This window comes from Mustela nigripes, chromosome 6, assembly GCF_022355385.1.
Source record: "Mustela nigripes isolate SB6536 chromosome 6, MUSNIG.SB6536, whole genome shotgun sequence".
NCBI lineage: Eukaryota > Metazoa > Chordata > Mammalia > Carnivora > Mustelidae > Mustela > Mustela nigripes.
In genome coordinates this window covers 7,414,861-7,429,923 of record NC_081562.1, presented here as the reverse complement: position 1 = coordinate 7,429,923, position 15,063 = coordinate 7,414,861, and the positions used below count along the sequence as shown (strand labels likewise).

Sequence of the window (15,063 nt, the reverse complement as noted above, 5' to 3'; positions counted from 1 at the left end):
TTTTTTTTTTTAATCCCAGGGGAAATTCTTTTTTTTTAAAAAAATATTTTATTTATTTATTGGACAGAGAGAGAGAGATCACAAGTAGGCAGAGAGAGAGAGAGAGGAGGGAGCAGGCTCCCCGCTGAGCAGAGAGCCCAATGTGGGACTCGATCCCAGGACCCTGAGATCATGACCTGAGCCGAAGGCAGTGGCTTAACCCACTGAGCCACCCAGGCGCCCCAAATAAATAAAATCTTTAGAAAAAAAAAAATGAATGACTGGAAACAGCTAAGGTGACACTATGTATCAGACATTGCAGGTAAACATTATTCCTAAATTATCATGTTTAATCTTCACAGTAAAGTAGGTCCAATCAAGAAATCCATTTTACAGATTGGGAGCCTGCCCACGTCACACAGCTGGTAAGTGACACAGCCAGAATTTAACCCCAGGCCTGGTAGCCTTCAGTGTCCATGTTCTTACCTGCCAGTCTCTGCTCTCTTCTGTGGCTCCCTCTCCCACCCCCCTCGCACCTACCAGTTTGTGACTGACAATTCCTTCTTCGTGCACACCCTTAATCCACACATAGCACTGCACAACTGTTGCAAATATTCATTTGGTTAAGGTATATATAATCCAGGGTGATCATTCCATTTTGCTTTTTTGAAACTACCTGAAGTCTCATTTTTAAAAAAAGATTTTATTTATTTGACAGAGAGAGAGATCACAAGTAGGCAGAGAGGCAGGCAGGGGTGGGGGAGGTGAAGAGCAGGCTCCCTGCCAAGCAGAGCGCCCTATGTGGGGCTCAATCCCAGGACCCTGAGATCATAACCTGAGCCAAAGGCAGAGGCTTAACCCACTGAGCCACCCAGGCGCACCCCCCCCCCTTTTTTTAAAGATTTTATTTGACAGAAAGTCAGCGAGAGAGGGAACACAAGCATGGGAAGCGGGAGAGGGAGAAGCAGGAGTCCCATCGAGCAGGGAGCCCCACCCAAGGCCGGGCAGATGCTTAACAACTGACCAATCCAGGAGCCACTGAAGTCTCATCTTGATTGCATTCGTGGGACCCTCGCTCATTTCTCCAGTCCTCTTCAATGCTGCTGACTCCAGGTCCTGGGTGAACACCCCGAGGCACAAATCCTGGGAAGGAGCAGGAGGCATGAGAACTCTGTTTACTGTGGAGCCTTCCCTCTGGTTAGGTCCATGGCTCCTGATTCTTTTTGCAGAATTATCTCATGAGATGGTCCTCAGATCTTCTTGGATAGGCTTCCTTTACCTAGTCCTAAGGTACTTTTGGCCAGGCAGGCCAGTTATGTTTGAATGCTGCTTAAATTCAGGTTGGATCCTTGGCAAAACGAGGCAAATCTTTTTCCGAAGGTCAGAAACTCTTCAAAAAGTTGGGTGAGCAACCTTCCAGAAGAAAACTTCCAGTCAAGTTTCCAGGTGTTGTCCACATCTGTTTCCTATGTCCCCTTTACTGCAAAGGTGGGTATCAACGATCAGAAATAACGGAGTCATTCCTGCAGGCTCATTTTGACCTTCGTCGCACATGCTGAATCCATCCAAAACCAACTTTCTTAAAGCACCTTTTCAATTTACCTGCTTTTCTACTTTGATTGTGGTGAATTAGGCCTGAACTTCACAGGACAGAACTCATCCTTATTGGTAATCTGAGTTGCTCCACGGATTTCATCTCTGCTAGCTTCTTACTCCCCCCATTCACTTTAAAGAGCAAACCACCCCCACCACCACCAAAGTGAATTCAACAATAAGCACACACCAACTAAGGAGCAATGAGATTTGAAATATGTGAAAAAGCTTTTAACTATCTCCATAGATACTGGTTTGGGGGTTTCCTTGGGGAACACTAACAACCTTGCCACCTCCTCAAGTACCAATTTACCCAAGGCCAAACACAGCGGAATCCCATAATGTGTAGGAATGTGAAAGCATGCTGGCAAGGCCCTCCTCTGCAAAACTATGTTTTGCACACACTTTATTTATATTCAAGAATTTTCCTCCGTAGTTACATTTTGCTTTTGTCCAGGCTTAGATTATCTTTAGCACATTACGTTTTTGCCCTTTTCCGTATCTGCATTATCTTTAAGGCACTACCTAAACGTACCTCTTTTATTGAACTAGCCTACTGGGGGTGGGTGAAAAGTACCAGCATAAAATGTCCTCAGATCTCAGCTGTATTCAGAAAAATAATTCGTCTCCCTTGGTGAAAGAGGTACCTGGTAGGGGCAAGCGGACACGTGGTGGGCTAGAAGCGAATTTAGGTCTGGTCCTACAGCGTCTTCCCACCACTGTGATTTTTGTTTCCTGATTATCAAAATAATATAGGCTTATTGTAAAACAAAGTGTAAAATTTGGAGAAAAGGGAAACAACTCATAATCAGTGTGAATTTTTGGATGTGAACCGTTCCCTCTGGGAGAGAGATGGAGGAGAGAGGACGCACTGGGTCTCTCACCAGAAACACTGGCCGACGACGGGGTACCCCCTGCCTGGTTGAATCCACTGGGGTTCGGAAGACTGGCCGCCCAAGGACCCGGGACGCAGGGCCATCCCCACGGCGCTCCTATTCGGCCACCTGCGCCGTGACCTGGCGCCTTCCCCAGTGCAGCTCCCGGGCTCCGTCACTCCCCGTTCCCACCGGTCCCCTACGCAGAGACCCAACCCAGGCACCTTCCCCCGCAAGTGTCCACCGACTGAAAATAGATCCCGAGTCGGCCCCTGAGCCCCCCCCCGCTTGCCGCCAAGTCCTCCCCTTTAAAGGGAGCCACCGGGTGACGCCGGGGGAGTTTGCGGAAGCGCCAACCGTGTTGGGGCCTTGGGCGGATCCCGTGATTGGAACTGGCCCCGCCCCCGGGTCCTCTTCCCCCATTGTGTGAGCGGCTCGGGCTCAGGCCCCGCCCCCTCGCCACCTCCCTCCGGAGGCCCAACCCCTCCCCTTTTTTTCACCCCCCCTTGGCTCATTTCCGGCCGCCGCTGCTACCGCTAGCCTGTAAGGAGGATTCGGCAGAGGGAAGAAACAACAGCCGCCATCTTGTTTGTGTGCTAGGCTGGGGGGGAGAGAGGGCGAGAGGGAGCGGGCGAGAGTGGGCAAGCGGGACGCCGGGCTGAGTGCGAACTGCGGGAGCCAGAGTGCGGAGGCGAGCCGGGCCGAAGAGAGGCGGCAGGGGCCGAGACAGTGGCAGGGGGCCCGGGGCGCACGGGCTGAGGCGACCCCAGCCCCCTCCCGTCCGCACACACCCCCACCGCGGCCCGGCAGCGGGGCCGGCGTCGACGCCTAGGGGGGACCATTACATAACCCCGCGCCCCGCGGCGCCTTCGCCCGCCGCCGAGGGCGGCCCCGAGCGGAGCCCCGGGGGGCGGGCGCTCCCGGCACCTGGCCGCCGGGGGTGGGGGCCGTAGCGGCGGCCGTATTTATTTCTGTGCCGCGGGAGAGGAGGGCGAAGGAGGAGAGCGCGGCGCGAGGAGAGGCCGCCTGCGCCGCCCGCCGGAGCGGGGCCTCCTCGGTGGGCTCGGCGTCGGCGCGGGCGGGCGGCGCTGCTCGGCCCGGCCCCCTCGGCCCTCTGGACCGGCGAGCTCCGCGCCCGGCGTCCTCGCCGCGCCTCCGCCGCCCGCCGCGCGATGTGAGGCGGCGGCGCCAGCCTGGCTCTCGGCTCGGGCGAGCTCTCTGCGGCCATTAGGGGCCGGTGCGGCGGCGGCGCGGAGCGCGGCGGCAGGAGGAGGGCTCGGAGGGTGGGGGCGCAGGTCCGGGAGGGGGCACCGGGAGGAGGTGAGTGTCTCTCGTCGCCTCCTCCTCTCCCCCCTTTTCGCCCCCGCCTCCTTGTGGCGATGAGAAGGAGGAGGACAGCGCCGAGGAGGAAGAGGCTGATGGCGGCGGCGGAGCTCCGAGAGACCTCGGCTGGGCAGGGGCCGGCCGTGGCGGGCCGGGGACTGCGCCTCTAGAGCCGCGAGTTCTCGGGAATTCGCCGCAGCGGACGCGTTCGGCGGATTTGTGTTCCTGTGCCCTCCTCCGGGCCTGGGCCCAGGCCCGGCCCCTCGCACTTGCCCCTACCTTTATCGAGTCGGCATCCCTCTCCAGCCACCGCGACCCAGCGAAGAGAAAAAGGAACTTCCCCCACCCCTTTCGGGGGCCGGCGGAGCCCCCCGAGCCCACCCCAGGGAACGGGGCGGGGAGCCCTGGCCCAAGAAGAGATTTCCCGAGGATTCTCGTTTTCCTCGTCTGTATCTCCGAAAGAATTAAAAATGGCCGAGAATGTGGTGGAACCGGGGCCGCCTTCAGCCAAGCGGCCTAAACTCTCATCTCCGGCCCTCTCGGCGTCGGCCAGCGATGGCACAGGTTAGTCCCGGGAGCCCTGGCCTTCCACATCCCCCTTAATCTTTTTTGCTCCGTGCACCCTTCTTCTTCCATATTTTCTTCCTTTTTCTTTCTTCTTAGTTCTCTGCTTCTTCATTAATTTCAAAGGTGTTTGAATGAGCTGGTCGAAGACGTCCAGTAGCCCAACCATTTTCTTTGCTTCCTAATACATTCGTTGCAACACTATGTCATATAGATGTGTGTTCTGGAATTAGAGCTCTTGAGTGGTGCTATGGAAATAGCCTTTATTGTTGCTCCCATGCAGTTTAATTTTTGAAATGCCAGTGCATTTGTGTGTAAGGGCTTTTTTAATGCAATTTTGCTTTGAATGTTTTGTTGTTGAGAAATGAGGAATTGCGAATCCTTTCTCTTCTATTGCACTTACTCTGTTTTCTCTACTTTCCACTCTTCCTTTTCAAGGTTTTCTCTTTTTTGAACAGGATTTTCCGTTGAGGATGAGAGTATTAAAAAAAATCTCGATTTTATTTGTGTGTATGTGTGACCCAAGATTTCAGGTTTGACGTTAGGTTTAACGTCAAACCTGAAATTTGGTTCGAATTATTTTACCTCCCATTCCTAGCCCCCCCCCCCCCTTTTTTATTTGCCTTAAGAATCAATATGGAGCGCAGTTCATTTTACATCTTCCATTTCTTTGGTGTGAGACTAAAATGTCTGAAACTCTGGGGTTTTAGGTTGGGGGAGAGCAGAGGCATTTTCTTTGCAGTTTGTACTCACTTTCGGCGGGGGGGCAGTGGAGATAACCAGTTGTGTGAAGTTATGTACTTGGAAATCAAAATTAGGAGTTGTAAGGGTCCCAGTCATGAACTGCAAATGTAAACTGATCGTACAAAAGTTTCAAATGTGCATTAGGTTCTGTATTTGTGTGGTTTTGATTTTTTATGTTTTAAACATACTTGGGGATCCATAGTTCAGCTTAAAAAAGCTCAGCCATTCTTAACTTCACTCAGTTGTGGACCAACCCTTTTGTCAAGGGAAATTCAGGGAGACTTCCCTCCATCATTCCCTCCTTATAATTAGTTTGGTGCTGTCCTGATGGCCACCGACCTTCTCTTTTGCTCTCGTAGTTGTTTGAGGTGCCAGGATAATGAAGAGGGAAGAATGGCTGGCCATCTGACAGTCCACAAGATGTTCCCCCTTACTACGGAGCATCTCTGTAACTCAACGTCATCCCTCCATCTGCCAGTGAGAGCGCATAATGGAGTTAAATGTACCCTATGAGTTTGTAGAGAACTTCTAAAGTATGTTTCTAAGTAGGCTTCGTCTCTCAGGGTGAAAATGTAAGGATGTGTGGCAAATGCTTTGGATTCTTTGCTTTTATAAGAAAAATGTGTCATGAGTTTAAGATAACTGCAGATTGAAGATTTTTGCAGTTTTCTACTTCAGACTTGTAAAATTGGCCATGCAAGAACTTTGATCTATTCTTATTCCTTGAACTTTCTGTATTCTTCACAGGTTTTTTTTTTTTTTCTCTTACTTGCCTTTTTTCCTCAGGACTGTTACACATATCGAGTATCCTATTTCTTTGCACTTACTAAAATGTTCCGAAGGATTTTCATATCACCTTTAGACATATTTCTGTCTGTATGTTTTTGTTACTTTAATTTTTGTGTACTGTAGTAATGAATTTTACATTTGAGTTCAGTAGTCACTTGGGATGTTGTAGAAAAAACTTTAATGTGTCACTTTGATGACCCCTGATTTGAGCAGCTTAGTCTTAGAGAAATGCAAGGCCTGAAAGGAAAGCTGTGCTCTCTTGTTCAGGTACCTCTGTTCAGGTGCACTACTGCTTTCCTATTTGATCTGTGTACTTAGCAACTTTAGCTAACTCATTTTAGTAGTGTCTCACCTGTCTAGTACACAAAAACTGCTTCGCTACTTGAAATATCTTTGGATAATTAAGAGAGTCCTAAATGTATCAAGCGGGTTTTTAGAGTAAAAAACTCTCGACCTTGAGATGAACTCAATTTTAGTACTAAGGGTTTATCTTAGTATTAGTTACCTTTCTCTAAATTTTGTGATGAGAATTGATCCCCCTGCCCCAATTAAGATTGTACTCTAGGAATTTTTTGGTGTCAATTTTTAATCCTAATCAGTCTGGGTTTTGGCCGGGGAGCGGGGGATGGAGGGAGAGAGTGAGGGAGTTCTAAAGAAAATACTGTCCCATTGTGAACTTAATTGAAGTTGGTGATTCCCCCCCACCCAGCCAACAGTGTGTAGTATAAGTTGGCAGGGAACTTTAAACAGACGTACCTCACTTCTTAAAATTGAAGTTTTCGAAACATTTCTACTTTTTGACTTTTGAGTTATTACCTGGATATTTTATAAATGTGAAAGTAAGTTGTTTTTTGGTGATTAAGAATTTTATCTAGAACTGGATCAAAATGATCCCAATGTGCTAGCCATCAGAAACTTTTTATTTTATTTTTGTAATGATTAGGTCTTGCTATTTTAGTAGTGTAAGCAGACCTACCACGAGTGTTGGCATGTGCCCGTTTTACAGGAAGGAAAACTGGAATCCAGTTGGTTGATATACTAATGTGTTAACAAATTAACGTTTAAATTCCAACTTCTGGATTTTTACGGTTAGCCACTGATGGCAGAATAAAAATGACTTCTTTATGAGAAGTCAAGGATTCTTCTAAAACATTCCGGATTGATTCAAATAACTTGAATTAAGTTAAAGTTTATGTGTTGGAATGGGAAGACACATTTTTTTAGCTTTTGCATCTTTGTGTTCCTGTTTCAGTATTTGTACTTGACTCATTGAAAATTTTATTTAACTTGGTATGGTTAGATCAGAACTGTTTGATAAATCAAATGACTGCGTGTCCTCCACCCAAAAAAAGATGCTGAAAGCCTTTTGTAAAAATATTCTGGTAAAATTACTGACCAGGAAAGTTAACAGGTAAGTCCTGAAAATATTTTTTTAACCTATTTCTAGTAATAATCTGAGTGATGGGCTTGACGAGGTTGATACAGTTGCTTTCCTCGTTCACTGGGTATGTTCTGTAATCGCTTTGTAAACACTTAATGCTATATGCACTGAAAGAACAGACTCTGGAAAGATGGCAGATATTGTGAGGATCTGGCATGTTAAATAAGGATCTTTCTGGTCTTGGTAGCAGTTTTGTAGTCCTACTGTGTACTCGTGTCAGAATCGGCTTGGATTTTATGCCTGTTTTTCATTTCAAAGGAACAGATAGGGCAGATAGTATATGTAATATTTAATATATATAATATTTCATTTTGACCACTAGATTAATGCACATAATAAGGAAGTGGCAAGGATTTTTTTTTTTAATGTCATTTATATTTTCTCAAAACACTACTGTGGATTAATGGTTTATTATCCTAACCAGAATATTTTTGGTGGAGGCCATTTCTTTTCAGCTCTTAAGCCTATGATACTGTGTTTTAATTTTAATTTTTAAGGCGTGCATGTTTATATTAGAGTTCTCCTGGGGTTTTTCAGTTATGGCTCCTTGGTCCAATGAGGTATTGCTGACCTCAGTGTTATGTTGCAAAACCTTTTATTAAGTGCCTTGAACTCTGGCAGTTGCCTATTCTCAAGGCTTTGGAAGTTCATTTATAGGTCTTCAAGAAGGCTGTATATGATTGATAGTGAGATAAAGTGACTTTTGTTAAATTGTAAACAGCATATGTGTTATATACAGTATGGGTGCCCTTTTCCAGCAGAAATTCTTTTTTTTTTTTTTTTTAAGATTTTATTCATTTATTTGACAGAAATCACAAGTAGAAGGAGAGGCAGGCAGAGAGAGAGAGAGGGAAGCAGGCTCCCTGCTGAGCAGAGAGCCCGATGCTGACTCGATCCCAGGACCCTGAGATCTTGACCTGAGCCGAAGGCAGCAGCTTAACCCACTGAGCCACCCAGGCGCCCCATCCAGCAGAAACTCTTGTCTGTCACAGATGTAAGGAATGTATTGGCATGTCCAGTGAATGTATAATGGAGAGGAAGGAAACAGTTTCTGCTTTTGGTTGCCTTTTTGCATTATTTTCTGTTTTACTTTGCTTTTCCACCTTCTCCTTAGTCTGTTCTATAAAAAGCGAGAAAAATTGAAACAAGAAGTTGAAAATTAGTGCCTGATGGTGTTTGTAGGGACGTTAAGTGGTAAATAGGAAAGGGGAAAAAAGAGTAGGAAGAACGTTGCACAGTCAAGTGGGAGTGTAAAATCCCTCTTTCTGATATATTTACAAAAACAGCTCAGGAGCTGTTCTGCCAATTCAAAGCAGCCAACAATTAATAGAAAAGTAAGATATGCTTGTTTCGTGTGTATTTGGTGATTTTAGGGTTTCCTCTTCGAGAATTTCTGAAGTTGAATTTTTTAGTGTGGCAGACATACTAGAGAAATTAATGGGCAGGTTAAAACTTAAATTATACCAAGTGTACAAATTTTTTTTTTTTTTTAAAGATTTTATTTATTTATTTGACAGAGAGAAATTACAAGTACACTGAGAGGCAGGCAGAGAGAGAGAGAAGGAAGCAGGCTCCCTACTGAGCAGAGAGCCCGATGCGGGACTCGATCCCAGGACCCTGAGATCATGACCCGAGCCGAAGGCAGCGGCTTAACCCACTGAGCCACCCAGGCGCCCCACCAAGTGTACAAATTTTTAAAACATTGAATTTTGCAGATGATTTTTTCATGTGATGGGTGTTTTCTTCTGAAATTTTGGTAGGAAATTTTTTATTGCCTAGTTCTCATAGGTTTAAGGGAATGAATTTTAAGGTGTTAAGCTTCTTCTGAACAGTTAAGATATCCTTTGTTTTAAGATATAGATCTTATTTTATAAATGCTTCAAAAAGCATTTAGGAGTAATTTAATTAAGAGAGAGAAAGAAAAACTAAAACTCCTGAAAAAAAGTGAGTGCTTAAGAAAAGGGGTTTTTGGAGAGACTAGATTTCTGATCCCAGATGGGACTTTATTATGAACTGTCAACCTTGGGCCAATTACTTACCCTCTTTTTCTCAGCTTCCTCACCTGTATTACCCACCTTACAGGATTATGATGAGGAATAAAAGAAAATTCTCTTTGTCAAATGTTTAGGATGGAGTGCTTGCTGCAGTGTAGTAATATGCTCATTGTGTTGATGGTTTTTAACCTTACTGGCTAAATATATAGCAACGACACAGCAGTGGTAAAGATTTTTTAGTGGATTTATAGATAGATTAGATAAAGAGAAAGCCAACTTCATGAAGTTCAGAGAGTAGTAGTCTTTTTTTTTTTTTTTAAGATTTTATTTATTTATTTGTCACAGACAGATATCACAAGTAGGCAGAGAGGCTGGCAGAGAGAGAGGGGGAGGCAGCTCCCTGCTGAGCAGAGAGCCCGATTTGGGGCTCCATCCCAGGACTCTGAGATCATGACCTGAGCCGAAGGCACAGGCTTAACCCATTTAGCCACTCAGGTGCCCCCAGAGAGTAGTAGTCTCAGAAGTAAAGCTTATGATACAGTTAGCCAATCTGCTCAAAGATTAACTTTCTGAACAGTGTAAGAATACAGTAGCTGAGACTAAAAGTAGAAGCACGCTATGTCCTGTCATACAGGGTGTTTTGTATATGTAAGTAATTAAAATGGAAATGAAGTATTAAAAGCATAGTGAGAAATCAGAAAGATTGTTCTTACTAGAAATGCTCGAGTTAGAATGGCTTTTTGCTAAAGAACTGTGTGATTAAACACTATTTTTTTCTATTTTCTGTTTGCTTATCCCTGGGTCTTAAAAGAGTTTCTTAAAAAGGAAGGGGGAGAAGAAAAGGACAGTGCAGTGCTTTTCACATGTTTTTGACACACCCAATAAGAACTACATTTTACATGGAGAACTAGAGCCCCTACCTCAGCAAGTGGACAAACTACTTCCCTTACTACCTGTAACATACTCTGATGTTTTCTATTATTTTTTTTTAAGTTCTGTTTGTGACTCATCATATTGATTTCATGACCCGCTATTGGCTTGTGACCCACAATTTGAAATACTGGCTTAGAAGAGTTGACAACTTGGCATTCATCTGTACTGGACCAACATTGTCTGTATACTAGGCATTTCTCCTCAGTGCAGGGAATACTCAGTTAATCAAGACAGACATGGACCCTTCCTTTCTGTACGTAGCTCATAGATAAGGGGATGAGAGTGATGATATTTAAGACTGACCAGCATTATGTTTGTGAAGTACCATGTACAGAGAGAGACACAGGAGGGCCTATAAGCTGTAACTACTGTTCCTCTGGTGGCTGTCTTTGAAGAATTGGTGTCTGATCCTGAGATCTGAAGGATAGAATATAGGATTAGTAAGAGTGCGCCCAGGCTGGGAACAAGAGTATGGCCTGTTCAGGAAACCTATTAATTTCCTTCTGACTGGGGTGGAGGGGTGGAATAGCCAGAGATACAACCATATAGGTAAGCACAGAGCCAGTTATGCTTGGCTTACAATTCTTGGAGTTTAGACTTTTCCATTTTAGCTTTTAAAAAAGATTTTTATTTATTTATTTATTTATTGCCAGAAAACACTTGGATTAACACGTGCGCAAATGGGGGAGAAGCAGGCTCCCCACTGAGCAGGAAGCCCAATGCGGAGCTTGGTCCCAGGACCCCGGAAATCATGACCTGAGCCAAAGGCAGATGCTTAACCCACTGAGCCGCCCATTTTAGCTCTTTTTTCTTTTTTTTAAGATTTTATTTATTTATTCATGAGAGAGAAGCAGAGGCAGAGGGAGAAGCAAGCTCTCCAAGTAGTAGGGAGCCCATGTGCGATTCGATCCCAGGACCCCAGGATCATGACCTGAGCCAAAGGCAAATGATTAACCATCTGAGCCACCCAGGTTCCTTGTTTTAGCTCTTTTAAATGGTTGGGACATAATTACATCTTGATGATTGACTAAAGTGAGGAATGCTTTGCAAAGGAACAGGGAAAAATATTAAATAGGGAGACCAGAGAGATGGCTGTTGTAGGATTCCAGCTGTGATGAGGGTGGCCTGAATTAGTAGATGGAAAGCTGTGAAAAGATTTGAGGAAAGTGGGTGACCAGCAGAATTTAGTGATTAATTACACGTTAGGATGTTGTGATAGAGGAATCAAGGGTAATTCCCAAGTTTCAAGTTTGGGCAGTTGGATTGGTGAGGTTGCCATTTTCTAAGATAGCAAACATAGGAAGTGAAGTATTTGTGTCTGGATGGTGGTGGGGGAAGGGGTTGTGATGAGTTAAATTTTAAGCATTTTGAAATTATGTGATTCCCCTGAGTTGAGTAGTCACTGTTTTCATTTGGTGTGTCTTTCTCTTATTTCAGCCAATAAACGTTAATTACCAAACATCAATTGCTGGACACTTGGAATTGTAAAAATGAATCAAGGTTGTACTTTTTGCTCTTAAAGCATTTAGGATCTGATGGGGTTGGTACACATGTCCGCACAATTTTCCTGTGAGTCGTAGTCTGATAAGTGTTTTTAAAAAGTCAGGATAAAGGGAGAGGATAGGGATTTTTTTCTGACAGTGTGAGGTTGGAGAACTGAGGGAAAACTTCAGAAAGTGTATTTGAACAGAGGTAGGAGAACTTGAAGATAACTTAAAGAAGTAGAGAAAGTTGGAAGAGTATTTGTGTTTCAGGTGGAACAAATAAAGGCGGTTCTGATGTGACTGGAACGCAGACTACGGTGTTATGTTTTCATGTGAGACAGGTGGAAAACGATTTTGGTGTCCTATTATGAAAAGACAGAAATATAGTAAGGAGTTTGACATTTCTTACCATCAGGATAAAGCTTTTACGAGCAAGAGAATGACATGGTCAGGGAAAGGGGGAAGACTAATTCTGGTGACACAGTACAGGCTCAGTAGCAAGGAGAGCCTAATGGCAGGAAGACTTAGGGATGTGTCATTTATCTTTTGAAGTGCACTTCCATTTGCCTTGGAAGTTTTTGGTAGAGTGTAGTTATTGATGTGGGTGGTTTATTTTTTTAAGGTCCAGTTTTGTTTACCAGTAGTCCTAAATGTGGAGAATACAGGAGAGAACTCAGAAACCATTCATTCTCTCCTTTTTCTTTACAGATACGCAATCTTTAGGAATTTTTTTGGTTTTGTTTTTTGGAGAGATTATATGATAGCTCTAGCACGTAGGCTCCCCTATGGGCATTTCATTCCCAAAGGACAAACCCCAGTTAAACAGATGAATCTTAGACTCACTTCCAAGATGTTACCAGTATTCAAAATCAAGAAATGATCAGTGGTGGTTAAACTAACATGCAGTTTAGGTTTAATATGAACATGTCATTGAGTTGATTTTTAAAGTGGGATTTTTGATAAATAATAGTGACCTCACCTTTTAGTTAATTTCATGCCAAGAAGTGTCACCATATTAATAAATTGATGAAGAGCAAGGCATGTAGTCAGTATAAAACTTCTAAAAGTGGGCGGGAGGTCACACATTTGATCACTTATAACACTTCATCTTTGTTTAAATTTTGAGACCTAACTTAAATATGTTGGGGTTAAGAGTCAACTCCAAGTCAGTCACTTGCCAGAGTATAGGTACACCTTTTGATGTCATGGTTGCAGGACAATGTTAAGAATGCATATTTTGAAATTTGCTTGCACTTCTGCCCTTTGACTCCTTTGGATTTCAAAATTCAACACTTGCTGACATGCATAGCTGTGTGATCCTCTATAACCTAATATTGATCATCGTCTTCAATCCAGATTTGTAAATAACTCACAGATTGTTTCCAGTTGTCTTGAAAAGTATTAGAAGCCATATCTGTTTATCCAGCATGGATATTTCATTTTAATTTTCTTAGTTTTTAAAAAGTAGCTTTTTTTTTTTTTTTTTTTTTTTAAGATTTTATTTATTTATTTGACAGAGAGAAATCACAAGTAGATGGAGAGGCAGGCAGAGAGAGAGAGGGAAGCAGGCTCTCCGCTGAGCAGAGAGCCCGATGCGGGACTCGATCCCAGGACTCTGAGATCATGACCTGAGCTGAAGGCAGCGGCTTAACCCACTGAGCCACCCAGGCGCCCTAAAAAGTAGCTTTGAAGTGTTTGTGCATCTTTCCTTTCTTGATAGATGGGTTGTTTGTGATTAGATTAGTTCTACATCTACAGAGTATCGAAATACAATTTTTTTTTTTAAGATTTTATTTATTTACTTGACACAGAGAGAGATCACAGGTAGACAGAGAGGCAGGCAGAGAGAGAGAGAGGAAGGGAAGCAGGCTCCCTGATGAGCAGAGAGCCTGATGGCGGGCTCAATCCCAGGACCCTGGGATCACCACCTGAGCCAAAGGCAGACGCTTTAATCCACTGAGCCACCCAGGCGCCCCTCGAAATACAATTTTTAAATAAAGCGCTGAATGAAGGTTAGGAAAGCTGTTTCATTCTAATTAATCCATGAAGTCTGCAAATTTGCCTCATTTTAAAGGCTGCAGTGTTTTAAAATGTCCTGCCTTTTTTTTTTTTTTTTTTTTTAAAGATTTTATTTATTTATTTGACAGGTAGAGATCACAAGTAGGCAGAAATCCAGGGAGAGGGGGGAAGGAAGCAGGCTGTCTGCTGAGCAGAGAGCCCAATGTGGGGCTCCATCCCAGGTCTCTGGGATCATGACCTGAGCCGAAGGCAGAGGCTTTAGCCCACTGAGCCACCCAGGTACCCCAAATGTCCTTCTTAAACACCCAGACAGCTGAGTTAATGTAGAAAGTGTCCTAAACCAATCAAGAATGAGATATCTTTGTTATATTGCCAATGTCTAGCCAAACTGTTAACAGATTTATTGAAGTTATATAGATTTGACTTTCATTACCATCCTTACTTTTTAAAATCCCACATCCCTCGCTTGGAATAGGGGCTCTGAGCATCTGATCTCTACCCACCTCGTCGCTCACTCTGTTCTCCCTACTTTGAATTCTTAACAGTTGCTGAACTGGAGCTTTAGGTGGTACACATCCCATTTTCTTTCTCTCCATCCTTCACCTGTCCCACTCCTACTTATCCTCTGGCCTCACTGCCGGGTTAGAGGAAAGAAAGGTTTTGAGATCTGGAATGTTCTTTTTTTAAAGCATTTTAATGCCATAGAGAGAACTAAATGAAAGGAGAATCAGGGGGGCCTGGGTAGTTCAGTTGGTTAAGTGTCTGCCTTCCCCTCAGTTCATAATCCCAGGGTGCCTGCTTCTCCCTCTCCCACTCCCTCTGCTGCTGCCCCTGCTTGGGTTTTTTTCTCTCTTGCTCTGTCAGATAAACTCTTAAAAATAAGAGAGAGAGACACACACACTCAGTGGATAAATTCTGTCTTCTGTTAAGTGCATACTTGAGAATTGACTAGTTTTGGAATAGTATGGATATTAGTATGGGTATTTTGCTTATGTGCACAGTTTAAAAGCAGTACTGAGTTTTTTATTTGACTTCAGTTTACCTGAAGCAAAAAAAGAAGCCTGGTACAAACAAATAATGTTTGGGCCTTGTAAATGGAAAAAAAATGTATAACTGGGAAGAGGTGCCATTCAGTAGAATTAGATTTTGGGCCAGAATTATTTCAAGTGTCACATCCTAATTAGAAACTTAAAAAAAAAAAAAAGCCTATTATTTATGCTCACAGCACAGTGTGCAGTGTGGGATTGTATTGTTAAGTATTCTAATTTTGAAGGTTATGCTTCATTTATGTATTTCATGGTAGGTAGTATTTATCTAGTTTCTCA

General features: G+C 43.9%; 1 protein-coding gene across 1 annotated transcript in view; it reads left to right on the top strand.

The window, feature by feature from the left end:
• Positions 1–3,688: 3,688 nt before the first annotated feature.
• Positions 3,689–15,063, top strand: part of EP300 (E1A binding protein p300) — an 82,499-nt gene continuing 71,124 nt past the window's right edge. Inside the window, exon 1 of the mRNA XM_059401933.1 lies at positions 3,689–4,334. Within this exon, the coding sequence (XP_059257916.1) occupies positions 4,241–4,334 (94 nt within the window). The 5' untranslated portion in view covers positions 3,689–4,240. The remainder of the gene's footprint in view (positions 4,335–15,063) is intronic.